This window comes from Leucoraja erinacea, chromosome 1, assembly GCF_028641065.1.
Source record: "Leucoraja erinacea ecotype New England chromosome 1, Leri_hhj_1, whole genome shotgun sequence".
NCBI lineage: Eukaryota > Metazoa > Chordata > Chondrichthyes > Rajiformes > Rajidae > Leucoraja > Leucoraja erinaceus.
In genome coordinates, this window is record NC_073377.1 from 155637021 (window position 1) to 155660140 (window position 23120).

The 23120-nt window shown below is 42.3% G+C and overlaps 1 protein-coding gene and 1 non-coding gene across 3 annotated transcripts in view; one reads left to right on the forward strand and one right to left on the reverse strand.

The window, feature by feature from the left end:
• Positions 1–23120, forward strand: part of hhip (hedgehog interacting protein) — a 138834-nt gene that overhangs the window by 94788 nt on the left and 20926 nt on the right. For both annotated transcript variants that reach the window (XM_055646179.1, XM_055646169.1), the window contains exons 10-11: positions 7113–7255; positions 8729–8810. In XM_055646179.1, coding sequence (XP_055502154.1) covers positions 7113–7255; positions 8729–8810 — 225 coding nt within the window. The remainder of the gene's footprint in view (positions 1–7112; positions 7256–8728; positions 8811–23120) is intronic.
• On the reverse strand, positions 18419–18489 carry trnag-gcc (transfer RNA glycine (anticodon GCC)). Its single transcript has one exon. It is a non-coding gene; the product is annotated as a tRNA-Gly (tRNA).

Here is a 23120-nt window from a genome sequence, read left to right on the forward strand (position 1 = left end):
CGTTCCAAAATTCAGCTGGTTTTTTTTAAGAGCTTGGATGAAGTGTTAATTTCGCATGCCACCATATCTATATCAGTTGACTGAATGTATCATAGGTTGTGTGGGAATTATCAGGGGACCATTTCTCTGCCTGAATAATTCAGAGAATGTGAGTTCAAATCCCACTGTTGTAGTTTGAGAATGTAATAGTTTGAAATGAATTGAATTTAGCACAAGGTAATATTGAAGTCATGTTATGGAAGTGGTAATCTAGATCCCTGGACTAGTGATCTGGTGAATGAATTCAAAATCCCACTACAGCAGTTGATGAATTTAAATTCAGAAAAGTAATTAAATAAATAAGCTTTAATGGAAATGTTAGCATCAATATAATAATTATCATAAAATTATCAGTTTGTCGTAAAAACCCAATTCAGTAATGTGGCATTTATTTGCCCTATAAATAATTCCAGTCTCATACCAATTTTAACAAACTTTATGGAACGTTAATAGCAAGCTAATTCTTTCAAGCATCTCTAAAGTCTGCCTTCACAGCCGAGCTATTTACTTTTCACCATAGAAAAACTGATAAGCCAAATAGCTCTTTAAGATTACTGTAGGTCTGGTCATATTTTCTCATATCTTTTTGCACCTGGCTTCCACGCTGCTTTATGGAATGCAGGGGCAATTATTCACTTGGATGCTGAGCCACATATTATGATTTTGACTATCTCTGTGAAGTGAGTGATTTTGTATTGCGTTTTGCAAACTGGGTTACTACTTTGGATGTCAGCTGATTTACATCGGTGAGACTAAGCTCTGACCTCACGGTGGCTCAGCACTTCAACTCCCCCTCCCACTGCGTCTCCGACCTCTCTGTCCTGGATCTCCTCCATGGCCTCAAAGAGCAACACCGGAAATTGGAGGAACAGCACCTAATATTCCGCCTGGGTAGCTTGCATCCGGATGGCATGAACATTCAATTCTCCCAATTTTGCTAGCCCTTGCTGTCTCCTCCCCTTCCTTAACCCTCGAGCTGTCTCCTCCCATCCCCCCACCCTCGGGCTCCTCTTCCTCCCTTTTTCCTTCCTTCTCCTCCCCACCCCCCATCAGTCTGAAGAAGGGTTTCGGCCCGAAGCGTCACCTATTTCCTTCGCTCCATAGATGCTGCTGCACCCGCTGAGTTTCGCCAGCATTTTTGTGTACCACTTTGGATGTTATTTTCCTTTCTCAGAAACAGCAGTCATGAGGTTGAGATTTCGCTTCTTCTCAGCATGTGCTTTGAAAGTTGTACTTGCTCTAAGGAACATAGAATAAGGAATGGTTGTTTACAAGTAGTATATGTAGGAGTGTCTCTACCTGATGTTGTGAATGCTGAAGTACTTTTGGCATTTGCTACGGCAAAGTTAAGTTGAACAGCCACATAAATGTCCAAAAGACAATAGACAATAAGTACAGGAGTAGGTGATTCGGCCCTTCGAGCCAGCACCACCATTCAATGTGATCATGGCTGATCATCCCCAATCGGTAACCCATTCCTGCCTTCTCCCCATCTCCCCTGACTCCGCTATTTTTAAGAGCCCTATCTAGCTCTTTCTTGAAAGCATCCAGAGAACCTGCCCCCACCGCCCTCTGAGGCAGAGAATTCCACAGACTCACCACTCTCTGTCCACTTGGTTACTAGTAAACAGACATCACTACTAATTGAACACAATGGGAAGTTTTCATGTACCATGAAATCCCTCAGCAGTATTTTTCACCAATTTTGTTCAACACAAATGCTGTAATATGCTGCCATTGATGTCAATTCAGATGTTCACAGCAATATCCATGTCAGAAATAATTGGTGCAATTATTTATCTGTGTCTCATACATACAACTATTTATTTTTGATCTGTTTTTTGGGGGATGTGGGACAAGGCCAGTCTTTCATATGAAGAGAAACTGGATCGACTCGGCTTATACTCGCTAGAATTTAGAAGATTGAGGGGGGATCTTATAGAAACTTACAAAATTCATAAGGGGTTGGACAGGCTAGATGCAGGAAGATTGTTCCCGATGTTGGGGAAGTCCAGGACAAGGGGTCACAGTTTAAGGATAAAGAGGAAATCCTTTAGGACCGAGATGAGAAAAACATTTTTCACGCAGAGAGTGGTGAGTCTCTGGAACTCTCTGCCACAGAAGGTAGTTGAGGCCAGTTCATTGGCTATATTTAAGAGGGAGTTAGATGTGGCCCTTGTGGCAAAAGGGATCAGGGGGTATGGAAAGAAGGCAGGTACAGGATACTGAGTTGAATGATCAGCCATGATCATATTGAATGGCGGTGCAGGCTCGAAGGGCTGAATGGCCTCCTCCTGCACCTATTTTCTATGTTTATTGAATGTCCATTTAAAAGAAAATGCTTAACAACCCTCTTGAACTACTGCATCCTTTCTGGTACACACAGTGCCGCTGGAAGGATGTTTTAGGATTTGGATCCAGTAGTGATGAAAGAATATATTTCCACGTCAGAATGGTGTATGGTTTAGAGGAGAACCCGCAGGAGGTGGTTCCCCTAAGCATCTAATGGCCTTGTCCTCCTTAGATCTGGAGATTATGTTAGGAGGAACTGACAGAGTCGTGTCAGTTTAGTTTGGTTTACAGGTACAGCATGGAAACAGGCCCTTCGGCCCAATGAGTCAGTGCTGGTCATGACCACCCATGCACTAGTTCTATTCTACACACTAGCGACAATTTACAGAGGCCAAGTAACCTACAAACCTGCACATCTTTGGGAGTGGGGGGGGGAAACTGGAGCACTCGGAGATAACCCATGCAGTCACCGGGAGAATGTACCAACTCCGTACAGATATCACCCGCAGTCAGGATCGAAACTGGATCTCTGCCGCTGTAAGGCAGCAATTCTACTGTGTAGCTGAATAACTGTATTGTATTTGTAGGTGGCACTCTCAGTTTGTGAGGCAGTAATGGGGGAATGAATAACAGGGTGTTGATAGAACAGCAATCACCGTCGTGTTTCCTTCTTGAAGCGCATTCACTTTTATTTCACTAGGACTTCTTAATTCCACACTGCATTGGTGAATTGTCACTCTCATCTCACCTATCCAATCCCATTCTTTGTTCCATATCTGAATGAAGTTTGTGATGAGATCTAGAACCATGGTCCTGGCAAAGGTACCTTCAGTTGATACTTTGTTCTAGGTACCTTCAGTGCCCTTTCCGTGTGTTGGCAAAGAACACTGATTCAGTAGCAGGTGGAGGACATTAAAAAGTAATCTGGAGGAGGTTTTGTTGCTCCTATTTGACCTGCAGTTGTGTTACGTGGTAGGGTCTGAAAGCAATGTAAAAGACTCTCAATACCACACTCTCCTAACTATATCTCAATACGCTGCCCCTGCTGGTGGGACAGACGTACCTAAGGATTGTGACTGAGGAGTTGGACACAATTGTCAGATATTATTCTGTGAGCAACTCAGCGGGATAGAAGGAATGGGTGACGTTTCGGGTCGAGACCTTTCGTCACACCTTTCGACCCAAAAAGTCACTCATTCCTTGTATCCCAGTGGTTCTTAACCTTTTTGGCATACGTACGCGCATAGATTCAAGATTCAAGTTTCAATTTATTTGTCATTTGGGCCCCTTGAGGTCCAAACGAAATGCCGTTTCTGCAGCCATACATTACAAACAAATAGACCCAAGACGCAACATAATTTACATAAACATCCATCACATCGCTGTGATGGAAGGCCAAAAAAACATATCTCTCCACTGCACTCTCCCCCCCCCCCCCCCCCCCCCCCCCCCCCCCCCGATGTCAGAGTCAAAGTCAAAGCCCCCGGCTGGCGATGGCGATTGTCCCGCAGCCATTAAAGCCACGCCGGGTGGTGCGAGGTCGCACACCGGGTTCTTGATTTTAGAGCCCTCGGCGAGCGCTCGCAGAGTCCCGCGGCCATTCCAAGCCGCGCGGGGCGGTGATGTTAGGCCCCGCTCCAGGAGCTCTTCGACCCCGCAACTCGGGCGGGAGAAGTCGCCGTTGCGAGAGCCCTGAAATTACGCGAACTAAATATTATATGTGGTATGTACCTTTGTTAGGTTCCTAAAAATGGGCTCAACAAATGGATATGATATTTATGACCACGTCCCCCAGTAAAGCCCCAAACAACCCCCCATGGGGGTCCCGACCCCTCCGGGTTAAGAACCAATGTTCTATCCAAAGGTGCTGCCAGTTCCCGCTGAGTTACTCCAGCATGTTGCGTCTTTCTTTGGTTTAAACCAGCATCTGGGATTCTTGGGATGTCAGGACTTTCATATGAAGAAAGACTGGATAGACTCGGCTTGTACTCGCTAGAATTTAGAAGATTGAGGGGGGTACATTATAGAAAATTACAAAATTCTTAAGGGGTTGGACAGGCTAGATGCAGGAAGATTATTCCTGATGTTGGGGAAGTCCAGAACTAGGGGTCACAGTTTAAGGATAAGAGGGAAGTCTTTTAGGACCGAGATGAGAAAATCATTTTTACACAGAGAGTGGTGAATCTGTGGAATTCTCTGCCACAGAAGGTAGTTGAGGCCAGTTCATTGGCTACATTTAAGAGGGAGTTAGATGTGGCCCTTGTGGCTAAAGGGATCAGGGGGGTATGGAGAGAAGGCAGGTACAGGATACTGAGTTGGATGATCAGTCATGATCATATCGAATGGCAGTGCAGGCTCGAAGGGCCGAATGGCCTACTCCTGCACCTATTTTCTATGTTTCTATCTGCAGTTCCTTCCTATGTTATTCTGCAAGCATGGTTTTGTCAGACTGACGGGGCTGTAGGACCGTTCTCCCAATGTGGTTGCTTGTCCCCAGATGTATGCTTTGCAGGGTTCATGTCATCTGCTCAGATACGATTTCATCTCACTGCAGAAAATTCCTCCATGGTAAATCTAACAATGAAGAGGGTGTTTTTTGCCACTATTTATGTCCTTATTTTCTATTCCAGGCTCAGTGCCTGCCTTAAGCTTTTGTCTCTCCTGCCATGTGTTGTGAGGGGACATTAACAAGGCTGGCGGGTGAATGGAATTGCAAACAATATGGTCCAAGCAGGGAAAAGCAATAAGCCCAAGGCCACAAACATGCAGGTCCGGAATATCCTTTGCTTTTCTATTTCCTGTCCAGGGTCTGACAATAGACAGGAGGTTAGAAAAGCTGATATAGTAGGACCTTTGGAAGTGGAATCTTTAGGGCTGCACAGTGGTTCCAGCGCCAGAGACCCGGGTTAGACCCTGACTACGGGTGCTGTCTGCACGGAGTTTGTACGTTCTCCCCGTTACCTGCATGGATTTTCTCTGAGATCTTCGGTTTCTCCCCACACTCCAAAGACGTACAGGTTTGGAGGTTAAAACCCTGTCCCACGGTATGAGTTCATTCCAAGAGTTCTCCCAAGTTTGCCCTGATTCGAACTCGGAGATTTACGGTAATGGCCACTCGTCGGTACTCGGGGCTCTCGTGGACATTTTTCATCATGTTGAAAAATCTTCACGAGTCTTCCCGTGCTTACCTGCCTTTAGCGAGTCTTCCCGAGTACCTGCCGTTAGCGCTAAGAGACGTCCCCGAGCTCCAAAGTACCCGCTACGTTCATTCTCCGTGCTTACCACGAGTTTGATTTTTTTTAAACTTGGGAGAGCTCTTGGAATGAACTCGCACCGTGGGACAGGGCTATTAATTGGCTTGGTATAAATAATAAAATGTAAATTATCCCTAGTGTGTGTAGGGTAGTGTCAATGTGCGGGGATCGCCGGTCGATGCGGCCAAAGGGCCTGTTTCCGCGGTGTATCTCTAAACGAAACAGAGTGGTTCTGGTGATCAAGATTGAGATAAGAGAAAGGGAAGTTTAATTATTGGGGATATGAGGGAGGAGCCATGATTTAGGAGGAAGGTCGGTAATCTGGGTCTGAGCAGCTGGGCACAGGGGGGTTCTTTAACAGTTAGCACCATTGGATTATCGCCAAGTGGAGAAAGTGTAAATTATGCCAATGATTTTACTCTCCGTCAATAACTGCAACCTTATTTGTAACAATTATAGAGTGTAGTTACACTTGATCCAGATTTTGATTTTTTTTTTTCTCAGTTAAAGTCCATTGGATAAAATAATGTTTGCTTAATGTTCCATTGTATGTCTTTTGGATTATTTGGGTGGAAATGTTATGCTTTTTGCTTTCACAACTATTCCGTTTTCCAAGCATGTGTTCTTCAAGTTGTAGCAGTTATTCAAAGGATCTGGGCGTCTTTGTTTATACTTGCAGCTTTGTGCCAGTATAATAGTAGTATTGATCTCATAACTATATAATGCTGCCAATATAAACACAAAGGAACCATAAAAACTGCTCTGAATGTGTTCAAAAAAACTTACCACCCAAGATCTGGCTTTTGGATGGCTTCAACCCAACACTGTGTAGGTGAGAACACCTGTGGAATTGAAATTGGCCTGAAAGTTTTCATGACACTCAGCAGCCCTTGCAACCATGTATTGATGCAGTTGGCAGTTAAACAAAAAAATGATTGTAATGGTCTTTAATATTTGCAGAGCGCCAGTGAAATTTAGAATACAATTAAATACATCTGATTAAAATTATTGTGTTTATTCTTGCAATTAAAGATACAGATTTCCAATGCATTTTGCAATTACCAGAGGAATTCATGATTTAAGTTTCAAGGGATGACAACTCATGTGCACATTGGTGTATAGAAACAATTGGTATAAACACAGCTGAAAGAGGTGGCGTGTAAATTAATACCCAGTTTCACAGATGAATTAGCACTATGTTATAATGTAAGCAGACTTATTTGTGCCTCATTTGTTGACATGACTCTGGGTTTGGATTGGGAATCACTTATGTTTTGTTAGTGCAGTTATTAACATGATCTGTTTGACATTGCTGTGATTAAGTTTAATTCCTAACTAGTACGAATTTATAGCTGTCGAGTGATTTAACATCGTTCAAATTTCCTTGTGCCAAAGAGTAAAAGTTTAAAGGCATCATAGAAAATTTTCAGAGTTGTTTCAGAAGTCCATGTAAGATTGAGGGGGCTGCACTCAAAATATTTGATAAGTTCATCTGTAATGACCCATGTTTTTTACATCTGATTTCAGGCAACTGATGAGCCTTCAACAAAGTTCTTTGAACAAACAGTGGCAAGAACGAGCTTTGTGCCTTGGCAGTGGCACGACGTGCAAAAACTCACATAGCGGTCAGATCTCAGGAATGGTTTTGGGATTTGGAGAAGATGAGTTAGGTAATGAATGACCCTAATGTTTGTAACAATTATTGCTGTGAAATATCTGTTCTCGTTTACTGGAAATGAACTTAATCAAATAAACAGAATTGCTGCTTGGCAAAGTGCTAACAGCAGCAAAATATTTTAGTGATACCTCTAATCATGTATTTAGTAAAATATGGCCTTATAAGACTACTTGCCTCCCAATATGCCACATATTCAATACTATTGTTTAGTCAGGGGGTGGTGAATCTGTGGAATTCTGTGCCACAGAAGGCTGTAGCAGCCACGTTAGTGGATATTTTTATGGCAGAGATAGATAGATTCTTGATAAGTACGGGTGTCAGAGGTTATGGAGAGAAGGCAGGAGCATGGGGCTAGGAGGGGGAGATAGATCAGCCATGGTTGAATTACGTAGAATTGATGGGCTGAATGGCCTAATTCTACTCATATTCCTTATGTCCTTATTGATATACACTCTGCAATTTTGGATTTGCTTCAACCATTCATCATGCCTGCTATCTGGCCCATATGTAGAGACTGGGGATTCAATTTCATCAATGAAAAATGAATTCATCTCAGATAAGGGTGTTGCTTTGAAACAAGGGAAACTTCCACCATGGCCAAGCTGTGCCAGAATCCTGTCAAACAAGAGCATCCTACTTGTATGGGTGACACAAACATCCTTGCAACATGTTTTATGTACTGCAAGCTTGTTTTCAGGCATTGCGATTGTCGTATTTTGCAACCTTCATCAGTTTGCACATAATTTGTGAAAGTATAGTGAGATCATATTGCAGAATATTTTATTCTGGAATGAGATCAAGAATTAATGGACCATGTCAGTGCTTGGCAGGTTTTTACAATTTTTATGATGTGGTGAATCATCACATATGTATCTGCTGAAAATAATTGGCCACTACGTTTTGATTTCACAGATTAGTCCGCTTGAAGCAGCTGTGAATTGGTCTTTAGCATGATGACCTCACTGCATAATTATGGGCATGTCAGCTTCTATTTCTAACAAATTCCATTTATGCAATATACATTTTTTTCACATTCACCCATGTACCCAAAACAACATATTTTCAAGCTCTGGTCTAAATTATATATATTAACGAAGAGTGTCTTTATCAGAACCTTTGCTTTCTCCTTATTTTTTCTTCTTTATAAAATTTTCCAGATATTGCTGTTCACACTTTTTTTGTCCAATTTTCCTTCCATTGGTGTATATAATTTATTTCAACACTGTTATCGCAAATGAAACCATTTTAAAACAGATTATAATTTGGTTGATTTTTAAGCCACTTAATAATTGTTCGTGTTAGTAATAGCAGTTTTGACATTTTAGTCTACATAAAATTAAGTTCGTCTTTGAGGGAACAGAAACACTGAAATATTTTCAAAGTGGTACAAATTGATGCATTTAAAGATAATAATATCAGACTGCGCAGGACTAATAATTGAGCATTTTCCAATTTGTGTTTGCAGGTGAGATCTACGTTGTAGCGAGCAGTAAAAGTGTGACGCAAGTACACAGTGGGAAGATCTACAAATTAATGGATCCAAAAAGGTAAGGCTGCAACCAATATTTGTGAAACATTTGCACTTGGATATTCTACCCTCTGGGTAGCAGGGGTCATGCAAGTGCACTTCACAAATCCCTTTTGAACAAAATTTTCATGCAAAAACAGCAAGTCTTACAGTATTTGCTATTAATGCAGGCTAAAGGGATAAGGGGGTATGGAGAGAAGGCAGGGATGGGATACTGAGTTGGATGATCAGCCATGATCATATCGAATGGCGGTGCAGGCTCGAAGGGCCTAATGGCCTACTCCTGCACCTATTTCCTATGTTTCTAAGTGCAATATTGGAGAAATCTCATCAAGGACAAACCTTTCCATTGTTATCTTTGGTGGCTCACGCAAGGTCTTTATGATTGAACTGGCTTAAATCCTTCAGTTGATCCTTGACTTACTTTGGCATGTATGTGTGTTTAAATTCACTGCATGTTAACTGTTGTCACTACTGCTGCATGCCCAGTGCATTAACGCAAGACGAGCAAGGATGCCCACGATACAATTTCATATGGCATTTGTATCTCATATCAATTTTACACTTCAAATCTATCGCATGGCACATAAAAGGCTTGTGCTTGGTGATAAAATTTCCAGCCTGTAGTGTTCAGTTTATGTGCCACATGTTATTAATCTATTTCATTATATCTGCTTGCCAGCTCATATAAAGAATGACTGTAAACAATGCTGACAGCACCATCAAACTCTTCAGTTATGGGGAAAACGATCATCTCACATCTGTGTTTTGTTAACAACATTAGACATAGGTAAAACAGATGTCATAGCTCCCAGAATAACGTAACAAAACCTCAGAATTGCAAAATAAGGGTTAGATTTGAAAAAACATTTTACATTTTTAACATTTTGTATGCATTTAATTTCAACTATTTAATTTGACAACCTTCAGTGAAGACTAGTGTGAGTCTCTGTTTAGTCACAGAGTGATACAGTGTGGAAACAGGCCCTTCGGCCCAATCTGCCCGCACCGGCCAACAATGTCCCAGCTACACTAGTCCCACCTGCCTGCGCTTGGACCATATTCCTCCAAACCTATCCTATCCATGTACCTGTCTAACTGTTTCTTAAATGATGGGATAATCCCAGCCTCAACTACCTCCTCTGGCACTTGTCCCATACACTTCACCATCCTTCGTGTGAAAAAGTTACCTCTTGGATTCCTATTAAATCTTTTCTCCATCACCTTAAACCTATGTGCTCTGGTCCTCGATTTCACCTACTCTGGGCAAAAGACTCTATACATCTACCCATGTGCTCTGGTCCTCGATTTCACCTACTCTGGGCAAACGACTCTATACATCATGCTGCATCACGCCGTGACTTTTTCGGTGACATGGTACGTCAGTCAATGAAGCCGACAGACGCATGGTTGCTGGAAAGTTGCTGCCTGGAAGAATGCGTATGATAAACTCTTACCCCAGAAGGACCCCTCTTCACCTGCTGTAGCTGCCAGGCATGGCCACAGTCTGGGAAAGTTGATTGTGCTGTTACTACAAGAGACAGTGTACTATGTTTACATATTCTGTTGTGCTGCTGCGAGTAAGAATTTCATAGCTCTATCTGGGACATATGACAATAAAGTAATCTTGATTGTTGGTGGGGTGGGAATATCGATTTCCTGAAGGGGGACATCACCCTCATGCTCTCTTATGGTAGAGAGCAAGCCGCAATACAATAAACCGTAAGATACATTCATAGGTGAAGGGCAGGTCCATTCTGTACATGTCAAACAATCCTGAGTGGTATGAGGAAGCTTGGTATGATCTTTGCAAAACCATCAAGGATGCCAAGAGACAATACCGGGACAAACTTGACTCCCAGTATAATGATTTGGATGCCAGCAGAATACTATAACTGGCTGCAAAGTGAAGTCAGGAAACAAGACTGTTGACGGTACAGCCCTACCTGATGAACAATGCTTTCTATGCTCTCTTTGACCAGAAGGTCAATAGGGAGATAACATCCGTTTCATCAATTTCAAGTGTGCCTCTTCAGTGTTGTGCAGAAGTTAGATCAGCCTTCCTGAGGATGAACCCATGGAAATCAAGTGGCCTGGATGGAATCCTTGGATGTGTCCTTAGAGGCTGCGTGGACCAACTAGCGGGAGTATTCACGGACATCTTTAATTTCTCCCAATGAGGTACCCACCTGCTTCAAGAAGACCACTATCACCCCGGTGCTAAAGAAAAGCAAGATCTCATGACTTAATGACTACCATCCAGTGGCCTTGACATCCACATCAACAAGTGCTTTGAGAGGCTGGTTATGAAACGCATTAAATCCAGTCTACCAAGCAGACTTGACCCACTGCTGTTTGCCTATCACCACAACAGGTCCATGGCTGATGCCATACCCCTGGCCTTACACTAATCCCTGGAGCACCTGGATAAGAGAAACGACTATGTCAGACTTCTATTCATAAACCAGATCTTTGCTTTTAATACCATTATCACAGCCAAGTTCAACACCAAACTTGTGGAACATGGAGTCAGCATTCATCTCTGCAACTGGATCCTCGAATTCCTAGCCCAACAGACCCCAATCAGTGAGGAAAGGGGACAAATCATATTATACGATAATCCTCAATACTGGTGCTCCACAAGGGCGCATTCTCAGCCTCCTTCTTTATTGCTTACATACCCGCGACTGTGCAACCAAGTACATATCCAATTCACAAATTCGAGGACAACACCACCATTGTGGGCCAGATATCAAATAATGATGAGATGGAGTACAGGAAGGAGATGGAGACCTGATGTCAAGACAACAACCTTTCAACGTCAGCAAGACAAAAGAGATAGTGATCGACTTCAAGAAACGAAACAGATGGCACCAAAGTAGAGATGGTTGAAAGCTTCAAGTTCCTTGGAGTAAATATCACTAGCAACTTGTGCTGGACTAGCCATATTGAAGCACTGGCTCTCTACTTCCTTACAAGGCTTATGACCTTTGGTAAGTCCCCAACAACTCTCACCAGCTTCTCCAGATGTGCCTTAGAAAGCATTTTATCAGGATGCATCGCAGCATGGTTTGGGAACAGTTCTAACCAAGTCCGCAAAATTGCAGAGAATTACGGATGCAACACAGACCAACCTCCGTTCCATTGACTCCATCTACACTTCACTGTATACCAATAAATGGTGTTTTACTGCTTCCATTTACACAAAATTATCAGTTGTGATCATGTTTATATCAAAGATATCTTAGTATCCTCGCTCTTCACATTGAGCTTTCCTTTAGATGTTATTCTTTTAATTTTGATTATTAATGTTAAGCATCATTGACATGGCACTCAGCTTTCATGCTGTTGAAACCCACTTTTATCCAGCCAACAGCAGACATTTGGATCATGGGTGTGACTCTATTCCCCAGCCATAGAAAATGAAATGTAACATTATAAACACATTCAGCGGGTTCACAGGATCTACTCAAGAGGCAAATATCATAAAAGCAGTTTTAGTCTGGAGCTGAATGAGCTGCTTGAGAAGGTGAAAAATGTAAACCCAATGCAGATGATTTATGTTCCTTAAGGGCATAGGTGCTAACATCAGCGGAGACATCTGTAATGAACTGGAAGATCCAACTCTTCCTTGGGGGTGTTTTTTTGTCAATTTTTGAAAATTCAATAGAATATTTTGTGGTTTGTGCATTTTTTAAATTCTCCAAATCACTTCATCTGTCAAGTTACATTTGGGGAATTTTGATAGAACCATTGAACAAAGCAATATGAGAAAATATGGCCAAGAAAAGCAATACAGCCATTAGCTGGCTATTGCATTTTGGGAGTAATTTTAATGAAGTGGATTTTAATGATATGGATTTTATTTTGTAAGGTTTTTTTTACTGTTTTCTGGATTGCTATTTGGAGGTAACGCAGAATTTAGGTTAAAAAAAGGGTATAATTTGCTTTCTTGAATTCTGTGCTGTGCTTTTCATTATTTGTACCAATGATTTAGATAAAGTTGCATATCTAGTTCACAGTTTACGCTAAAATTGGAGGGAATCTGGAAATTCATTTTGTATCACATTGTTTGTGCAAAGATTTGTGATTTTTCCAAATGGGAGCTTGATAATCGCCACTTCCAGATCAGTTAGGCTCATCCTGAAATTCAACCAAACGTTTCAGAGCTTTGTTACTCTTGTGCTCGAGAAACAGAAAATAGGTGCAGGAGTAGGCCATTCGGCCCTTCGAACCAGCATTGCCATTCAATATGATCATGGCTGATCATCCACAATCAGTACCCCGTTGCTGCTTTCTCCCCATATCCCTTGAATACGTTAGCCCCAAGAGCTAAATCTAACTGTCTCTTGATAACATCCAGTGAATTGGCTGGTGGTGGGTGGCCGGGCGTGATGGCGAGTGAGCCTGCGGGCCAGTCGTACACCGTCAAGACGCTACGTACGACATTGAGACGCTGCGTACGCCCATCGAGACGCTGCATAGGCCCTCAATGCGTCTGCGGGCCGACAGGCCGTTAATGCGCCGGCTCTGTCATGCTGGCTCAAGCCAAAGATTGGCTGATCCCCCGCTGCTTTTCCGAGCACGGCGAAAAGCAGCGGGGGAAGAGCCGAGCTTTGGCTTGAGCCAGCATGAGAGAGCCGGGCCGGGTGGGGGGGGAGTGGAAGAGAGCCGGGCGGCAGCAGCGAAAATCGCCAGCAAAATAAGAAAAATGGCGGCGTTTTTGTAGGAGAGCTGGGCGGCAGTGGCCGTTATGGTGGCTGCCCAGCAGGAGGCGACAAAATGAGTTGGAGGGGGAAGGATTTTATTAAAAATGTGTAGATTAAAATGACGAAATTTAATGAGGATTGGATTTGCGAATGTAAAAGTGAAATGTCTAGCGAAATAGAAAAAATCTCGGAGTTTTTGCATGTGGTTTTGGCGGACCAAGGAATCAAAGGCCAAATCTGACACCCACAAACAAATAAAGACACAAACAAATAGAGACACACAGACACACAGTTTTAAAAGTATATAGATATACCTCAAGAACTAGAAGTCCAGCACAAATCCCTGTAGAACTCCACGTTACACTACAAGCCTGTCTTGTATGAGTAAGCTAGTTCTGTATCCAAATGGCCAAGTCATCATGGATCCCATGCATCTTAATCTTCTGGATCAGCCCATCATGATATTATTATTTTCAATCCCTAAACCATAACTAGGTGATTAAGCGGAACTTGGGATGAAAGAGATTAATTTAAATATGTTGTCGAGTAAATACCTAGTAGCTTTTACCCCTGTTTTGAGTCGAGGTAGCATTATTATTTAAACAATGAAAAGTGACAGAAATATGAAATTCTGTGTGGAGGCTCTTAAAATTTCCATTCTGAAATTTAAATGTGAATAGATAAGATTTGAATCAACGGTGATTAAATTGGAGTTTGCGGTATGAATCAACAATGATCTAGTGAACAGTGGAAAAGGCGGGAGGTGCAGGCTGGCCTTCCCCAATGCCTGTGATATTGTATTCTTTGTCTTGTCATACTCATTTTCTTTTTATGCATCTGCCTTGCAGTTTCCCACTTATGCCTTTTTGTTAACTTGCAGTCTGTCCTTTCACCCACTAACTCAATTTGTTCACTCCTTAAGGGCCTGTCCCACTTTCCCGAGTTACTCACAAACTTTCCCGAGTTTTCCCCTTGATTCAAACTGGGAGAATGTCCGTAGCGAGGCCGTAGGAGTCCGTAGATATACCGTAGCGGCTCGTTATGCCAGCCGAAGGTATTCGGGGCATCGGGTATGTCTTGGACGTTTTTTTCAACATGACAAAAAAGTTCATGAGTAAAACGATAGTCGGGAGGAGGAATTCGTAGATCACAAAAAATCTTGATTTTTTTTTTTTAAGGTCCTTTCAACTCGGCAGAGGACTCGGGAAAGTGGGACAGGCCCTTTACTTTAAGATGGCCAGGCTTTGCTACCTGACAAACCAATGTTATGGGTTGAGGAGTATAACATTGGAGTTTATGGTGGGCTGCATAAACCTGGGCTGCAGTTGCCAGCTATCAGATATATTATCAACTTGTCTCTTCTTACTAAATTTCCAATAAATGCCATAGAACTTGTTTCAGTTTGTCTTAAAACCCAAATCATTAAAATGCGAAGAGTTTCTATTTGTAACCTTAACCTTTACCTATTATTTTGTTTTTGTAACCTTTAATGAAAATTGGATTGTAAGTGTTGTAACAGAATTCCTCTATTTGCAAGCAACCATAGAACTGGAAGCAGTGTTCTTCATGCAGCTGCTGGACAATTTGCAGAAACAATAGATTTTCATCAAATTGTGGAAAGTAATCTTAGACCCCCCCTCGGTTATGGCTGACAATGGGTGTCTCCAGGGTGTTATTCCCTATATGGAGGATGTCTGTGCGTGACTTTGTTTAACGTGGGGAGACTGGTGCACAGACAGCCACCCCACGGTACTTGACCGATCAGGGTCAGGATCCAGTGGCCAGGAGTCCAAGATGACCAGAGACCCTTTTGTGCTGCAGCCTTCATCCGCGTTGTGACGCTCCACTAAGGTCAGCCATCGTCGTCTACCTGTTCCACCTTTGAGGCCTTGGTTGGATTGCTCTTTGTCAGAGACCTCCCCCTCAACCTTACCGCCATGGGTGGCCCTACCAGGAGCATAGCTCCAGACGGCATCGCTCTCAGGATCTCAGGTCCACACAAGCTTCTCCACCACGACAAGGTGACAATCCACAGAGAAGTAATCACATATTAAATATTAGCTAGAAGTTAAATTTATCTTCCCTACACTCTGTTTAGTAAACTCGACTGGAACATTCACTTGCAGAAACAGGATTAGGGGCCGTGAAAAAAGATTCTGTCAAACTAGAGTTCACATAGGGAGCCTGGTATTCCATTCTCTGGACCCACACATAGAAAATCTACTTCTATAGGACACCATATGGATGCAGATGCCTGTAAAAAATAATTAGCTTGTAGCAGTCTTTAAATGAAGGAAATGATTGGGAAATTTGGGAGACAAATTAAGTATCTATTATGATTCTGAAAACTTGCAAGATCTGGGATGTGTCGGTAATTGGGCTGTTTCAATCCCAGTACTTCTGCTCACACTATAATAAGCTACGCTCACCTCGACAATCAGATTGGAGCAGTCAAAGATCAGCTGTTGTCGCAGAGTTATTTTAAGATCTATTGAGATCGAATTGCAAACCTTTTTCTTTTGCGTATTTTCCTTTAATGACATGGCTTACATTTAGACTCCGAACTAGTGAAGTAAAACGTTGATTTAATTTTTTTGTGTAAGCAATTTGTGATATCATAGTTATGGGAAGGAGGTTATAAGACGTGTTCAATTAGAGTCTATAACTGTGTATGCCATGTTGCTCTAGATCTTGAACTACGCTACTAGGTCATAAAGATGGAGAAGCCTCTGTAGTTGAGATTAATTCTTATCTTTATATGATCATCCGTATATATAGTCAGATGTTTCCTTGTCTTAGGAAATCTCTGTACTTACTTGTATAAGATCATAGGGGCAGGACCTTGATTGTGGATGGGGGAAGTGGCGTGAGGAAACTGCCACTGACCAACAAATCTTATTTGGTAAGAATAGCCTATATTCAAGAGGAATCTGAATTTGATTTTAAATATTTTTATTAGAAGTAGTGTACAATAATATAAGGCATGAATAACATTACATTGTGTGTACAACTTCTTATTTTAAATTTAATAGTAAAAAAAAAAAAGTAAGAAAAGCAAGAAATAGAGAGAAAGAGAATATTATATAAAGTAGTGATATTGTTAGTTCGAGAAGAAATAGAAAAGAAAGAGCCCATGGGGTTGTATAGCCCGAGGGAGAAAACAAACGTGAGGTGAAATAAGAAATAAAAAGAGAATAAAGAAGAAAAAAGAAGGGGAAAAAAGAGGTTGAAAGGGATATACCTACTTTGAATCTGAATTAATGCCATTAAAACAAGAACGCATGAAATGGGTGACAACACACAGCAAAATGAAGCTGCACTAACTACTCATGTCAGATGAATGCTGGGCTACAGGGGAACAAATTCCAAGGGGCATGCTATGTGAATGCAAGCTATGTTAAAAAAAGATATAGTCTCTGCAAAATGCCACATACAGGAATGTGTTTGAACCCACAAGTGAACATGTTACATGGTTTCTCTTGTTGTGGGGCAACCATAAATAATTAACACCACATTACATGTGCAGTTTCAAAAATAGTTGTAATGTGGATTTTGCATCTGTCCAAAAAAAGTAGTAACTCTCGCAAAAGCATAGCAGTTAATGTTCACCATCTGGAAAAATCTTAAATCCCTCACCATCATTGTGGTTACAAAATGCATACAATTTCAAGCGGAAGTCCATACTTAATTTTGGAATCTGTGGCGTTAAAGCTCTAATGGGCCTGTCCCACTTAGGCAACCTTTTAGGCGACTGCAGGAGACTTTGCAGTCGCCACTTTTTCGCGGGTGGTTGCCGGGGAGTCGCCTTCGTGGCCGTGAGGTGTTCCCACATTCTGCGACCTTGTCGCGGCCTCATTATGGTCGCCGAGAATTGTTCAACATGTTGAAAAGTTAGTGGCGACTAGAATGCAGCTGCCATGGAGATTAGCGAGAATTCTCGAGCTGTAGGTGGGTCGCCAAGAGGTCCTAGTGGGTTGCCAGGAGGTCCAAGGTTCTCAGAGGTTCTCGTAGGTTGGAGCCAGTGCTGACTGTTGGATTTCATTGGCTCATTGGAGGGGAAAAGGGAAAGCAGTAGTATTCAGAACCAAGGAACCGACCGGTAAAGTTAAATGTCCATCGAGCTTCACAGCTGTGTATCTCTGGCTTCTTAAAAGTTGTCTCCACTCCTTCTCCCTTCTCCCTTCTCCCTTCTCCCTCCTTTCTCTCCCCCCCCCCCCCCCCCCCCCCCCCCCCTGTTAAAGGACTTACTGTACACTGTGCTTTAGCTGTCTTAATTACAGCCCCAACCTTCCTGTTCATCATGGCGGGTGTCTGTATCAACTTGGCTTTGCACTGTGGGAAATTTTTAGACAACGCTCCCCCGCTTGCTCCGGCTCCTGCCTTTGCGATGTGTTTGTGTGTGTGTGCGCGCGCGCGTGTGTTCCACTCTGACAGTCGTCTTTCCAGTTCCTGGTTTTTCAGGCGACTGCCAGCAACTTGACAGTCTCCGGCAGTCCGCTGAAAAATCGCCTACACAAGGCCCACCAGGGCAGAAATTCCTATGGGGGAGGGGCACCATTTTAATTCACGGAATCAATTTGGAATTGCTAAAGCAGAGGTGGTGAGGCAGATGCGGGAGCAGTCATCCACATTTCTGGCTGTACCATGACAGCACAAGGTACACCAAAGGGGAAACTGCAGATGCTGGAAATCTAACACATAAACTAAAATTTCTGGAAAATACAAAACAATCAATGGAGGACCCAGCATGGGGGGAGGGGAGGAGGGAAGAACAATGGAGGACCCAGCATGGGGGGAGGGGAGGACAAAGGGGGCCCTGGCGCAGATAGTTTGTAACTTTCAGATTCAGATTCAGATTCAATTTTAATTGTCATTGTCAATGTACAGTACAGAGACAACGAAATGCATTAAACATGATTGCATTGGCCGGGAATCGAACCCGGGCCTCCCACGTGGCAGGCGAGAATTCTACCACTGAACCACCAATGCATACCAATGCAACGCTAACTTTGTTAGAGCCCTTATGTGGTGACTATTTTCATACCTTGGATAGGCAAGCAAAGCATTTCCCTGTGCCTTGCCACATGTGACAATAAAGTATTCTATTCCATTCCAAGTTAGGCCGCATCGGAGGGAAGAAAAATAGTTCATGTTTCAGGTTGGGGACCCTTCATCAAAATATTACTCAAAATAATTAGTGTTCGGTAGCAAAATTCTGGAAAAATCTCCACCATATACGTCCAAGTGACGCAGAACCACGTATAGCTTGCATTTATAAGGCACTCAAAAGCAAACGTTTCCCTATAAATTTTAATTAATTGTGAACATTGTAATCCTGTGTTACACACTTCACCCCCGTTCTCACTATTGCTTCACTCCAACAATGTCCCAGTTGTAAAAATACACATTCATGCTGTCAAATGCCTTTGTGATTGTACCCCTCCCAAGGTTTGTAACCAGATGTCATTTCTGGATCAACACTTTGAATTACTGGCGCTCATGCTTAAACTCTGCAATTCCCTCCTGAAACGACTGCCTTCTCTTCCCTCCCTTAAAGCAGTCTTAGGAGCCACCCTGACCAACCTTTTGATCTTCTGAGCTTGTTCATTGTTGCATGATGTTTGCTGCTACAACTATGAATCTCCTTGGAACATTTTGCTACGTTAAGGGAATTTTATAAATTTGTTCGTTCATGGTGAGATGCCATAAGTAAATTATTTGCATTAAACCGTGCTAATTAAGAAATCAATGGTGAAGAAGTCAGTCTTATGATCCAAAGGAACAATGATTATGCACACCAGAACAGGGATGCAACGAGCTGGACATGCTACATGTCAGATAACCAACAATTCTTCCCAAATTAGATGACGTGATTTGAGTTTGGCCGTATGAATAGGTTGTGCATTATGTGTAATACAGTCTTGTATCTGATTTCAAGAGACTAGCTTGCCTGACCTTGGTTTTGTGCTCACTTTGCCCAGGCTAGCGGGGTGGTCTGGAAATTGAAGTATCTGGAGGGTTACACTGGGACCTCACATTGCACTCTGCTGATCCATAGTAATGGGTTACAGTGGTGATGTGATGAGCATACTGTAATGTGCTACGGTGGCTGAAAGAGTGGCTCCTGTATTTTGGCAGCTTACTCCAGTCCTCCCCATTCCCACTGCACTCCCCACCCCCACCCGCACCCCCCCCCCGGCCCCACAGATGACTAGTTGGAGTATTCCCAATTATTTTTGCCTTTAAGCTATTAATTAACAATATTTTTTGCCAGTAGTGTTTTTTTATTTTTTAATGTTTTCAGCTTTATATAATGTTCGGCTATTCTTTTTACCTTGTGAATTAATATCATTCTTCGTAAAGGATGACGTACTAAAATTATCACCATGTTATGTTGAACTTAGCCAGTGAGCATAACATTGCCACAGATTGCTTATCTCAATTACTCAGCCGCACGCAGAAACCATTCCCTTAAGAGCTTTAATAATAATGTGTGTGTATTTCAACTTTCCAAACACTTAAACTAACTTCAGAGAACAGTAGTAGATTCTTGCCCTCTCCTGTGATAGATGTTACATTGATAAATTCCCACAGCGACTGTTGACCCAGCTGTTTGGTCAAGTGGCTTGTACAGCAGGTGTTGTTTTCATGGCCACCCTGATAGTAATACAAACTGTTTAGTATTTGTGCTGACCTTTGAGCTATTGCCATCAATGCAAGGCAGAGTGGGTATCATTTTTCAAAAGTGTCATAGCTGTTAAAGGCTGTAGACTAGAAGATGCCAGTACAGTATTAATCTCCTGTAAGTTTTAATTATAGTGTTCTGACACCAGAAATCATGCATTACTATTATAATTTCCTTTTGCTACAGATACAGAGAAAAATATCCTCAGTTATTTTTACAAAGGAGAAATCTTTTCCACTGCCTTACCTAAACAAGATGAATGTTAGTGTAATTCTTCATATTACTTGCAATGATTTTCCTCTGCTAATCCTGGGCATGGGTTCAATATTTTCTCTATAAATATTTAATGATTGATGCCGTTCCCATAGTTGTACAAATGGACAACAATGTTGGTGGGTTGCGCAAACTGGGTGGCACAGTGGCTTGGATATTAACCTTTCAACTCTAGGTCCATATCCACCCTTGACTGATTGGCGAACATCATTCGTAAGTTAAGTTTACAGAGTGAATTCGTCATCGGTGGACTTGCAGAACAAAGGTTCACTAATTTGCCACTAATGGGAATTGTTTTCACTGCTTACACTGCCATGTACTTTCAGTTTCTGAGTCTGCTCGAGGCAATCTTAAGTACAAGAGTATCGGTCATTCCATTAAACTAGCCAAGCATTTTGCATTTAGGAACGTGCACTGAACAATATCAAATTATACAATATTACAACCTAGTAGTAACAATAGTTGAGGTTGTTGGAGAGAACGAAAGGGACAGATCGAGGGCAAAACAAGCCTCACCCACATAACATAGCATAGTACATTGATAGTCAGCGAAGCCACATCTCTTAACCAATACAGCCAAGACATCAAAACATGATCTTTTTCATAGTTTAAAATTTCAAAGAAGAGCCAAAAATCTAAAACGTTCTTTTGCAAAAATCTAAATGTTTTTAAAAACCTTGAAGAATGAAAACTCATTAGGCATTTGATAAAGAATACATTTGAAAGTTTTTAAAGTTGACAAGGATTTTGTTTCCATTATTCTGTGGGTTTCAGGGGTAGAATTCAATCTTACTTTGAGCAAAAGGAGACAATGGCCATTTCTAGGCCATTTCATGAAAGTCCTTCATTTGAAACACCTTTCTGATTTGATACAATTTCCATATTGCCCTGCACATGATAATGTTACCCTTACCTACCTCTCATATTTCTGGCCTCCTGTGTAACTGATCAAGCCCCAATAATCCAAGGTCTTCAATGGAAGTCTTGACATTCAAACCTCTCAGTCTCTGCCATAATCTTTATTGCAATGAAACCTCACCAATCCTTGGCTAATCTTCAGACTGCTCCTGGAAAACCACTCTTCAAACCACCGCAGGCCTTTCGGCTCACCAAGTCCGCACCCGTTCGTTAGTTCTATGTTAACCCAGTTACGCAAACCACCACACAGGCCCAATCCTTATATATTCCACCACTAATCCCATGCACTGACACCCCCCCAAAACTGTAGCATGGGCCTGACTGATGGCCATCTGAATATAGCCTTACTCTCAATTCTCAGGAGGCACATTTTTATTTGCAGTTCAGAGTAGGGGCTCACAGCCAAAGACTCTAATTTCTGCCAGAAATTAAGCAGAAGGCATTTTGCCGAAGTTACTACCCCATTAGAATCCAACATTAGATAGAATCCAGCAACAAATTGCCCTTGCCCTTGCATGGAAATACCAAAGTAATTTTATCAACAATTTCTTGCAAAAATTGGGCCAGTGTCTTTATGTCTGCCCCATATCTTTGCCCCATTTTACAGACTGTCTACTGAAACTATGAGAAATGACCATGTGCGAATGGGATGTCACAGTGGCGCAGCAGTAGAATTGCTGTTTACTGCGCTAGATACTCGGATTTGTTCCTGGCTATGGGTGCTGTACGGAGTTTATACGTTCTCCCTGGAACCACGTGGGTTTTCTCCGGGTGCTCCAGTTACCTCCCACATTCTAAATGCGTGTAGGTTTGTAGGTTAATAGGTTTCTGTAAATTGCTCCTAGTGTGTAGGATGCCAAACTGGGTTCACATAGAACTAATGAATGAATGGGTGCGGACTCGGTGAGCTGAAAGGCCTGTTTCCATGCTGTATCTCTAAACTAAATGTTGAATTGTTATACAGCAAGATTTTTTTTTTTTTAAGAGATAAAATTTCAATCTAGTTTTGATTGGGGTGTGGAATTAGAAACATAGAAACATAGAAATTAGGTGCAGGAGTAGGCCATTCGGCCCTTCGAGCCTGCACCGCCATTTAATATGATCATGGCTGATCATCCAACTCAGTATCCCGTACCTGCCTTCTCTCCATACCCCCTGATCCCCTTGGCCACAAGGGCCACATCTAACTCCCTCTTAAATATAGCCAATGAACTGGCCTCAACTACCCTCTGTGGCAGAGAGTTCCAGAGATTCACCACTCTCTGTGTGAAAAAAAGTTCTCCTCATCTCGGTTTTAAAGGATTTCCCCCTTATCCTTAAGCTGTGACCCCTTGTCCTGGACTTCCCCAACATTGGGAACAATCTTCCTGCATCTAGCCTGTCCAACCCCTTAAGAATTTTGTAAGTTTCTATAAGATCCCCTCTCAATCTCCTAAATTCTAGAGAGTATAATCCAAGTCTATCCAGTCTTTCTTCATAAGACAGTCCTGACATCCCAGGAATCAGTCTGGTGAACCTTCTCTGCACTCCCTCTATGGCAATAATGTCCTTCCTCAGATTTGGAGACCAAAACTGCACGCAATACTCCAGGTGTGGTCTCACCAAGACCCTATACAACTGCAGTAGAACCTCCCTGCTCCTATACTCAAATCCTCTTGCTATGAAAGCCAACATGCCATTCGCTTTCTTTACTGCCTGCTGCACCTGCATGCCTACCTTCAATGACTGGTGTACCATGACACCC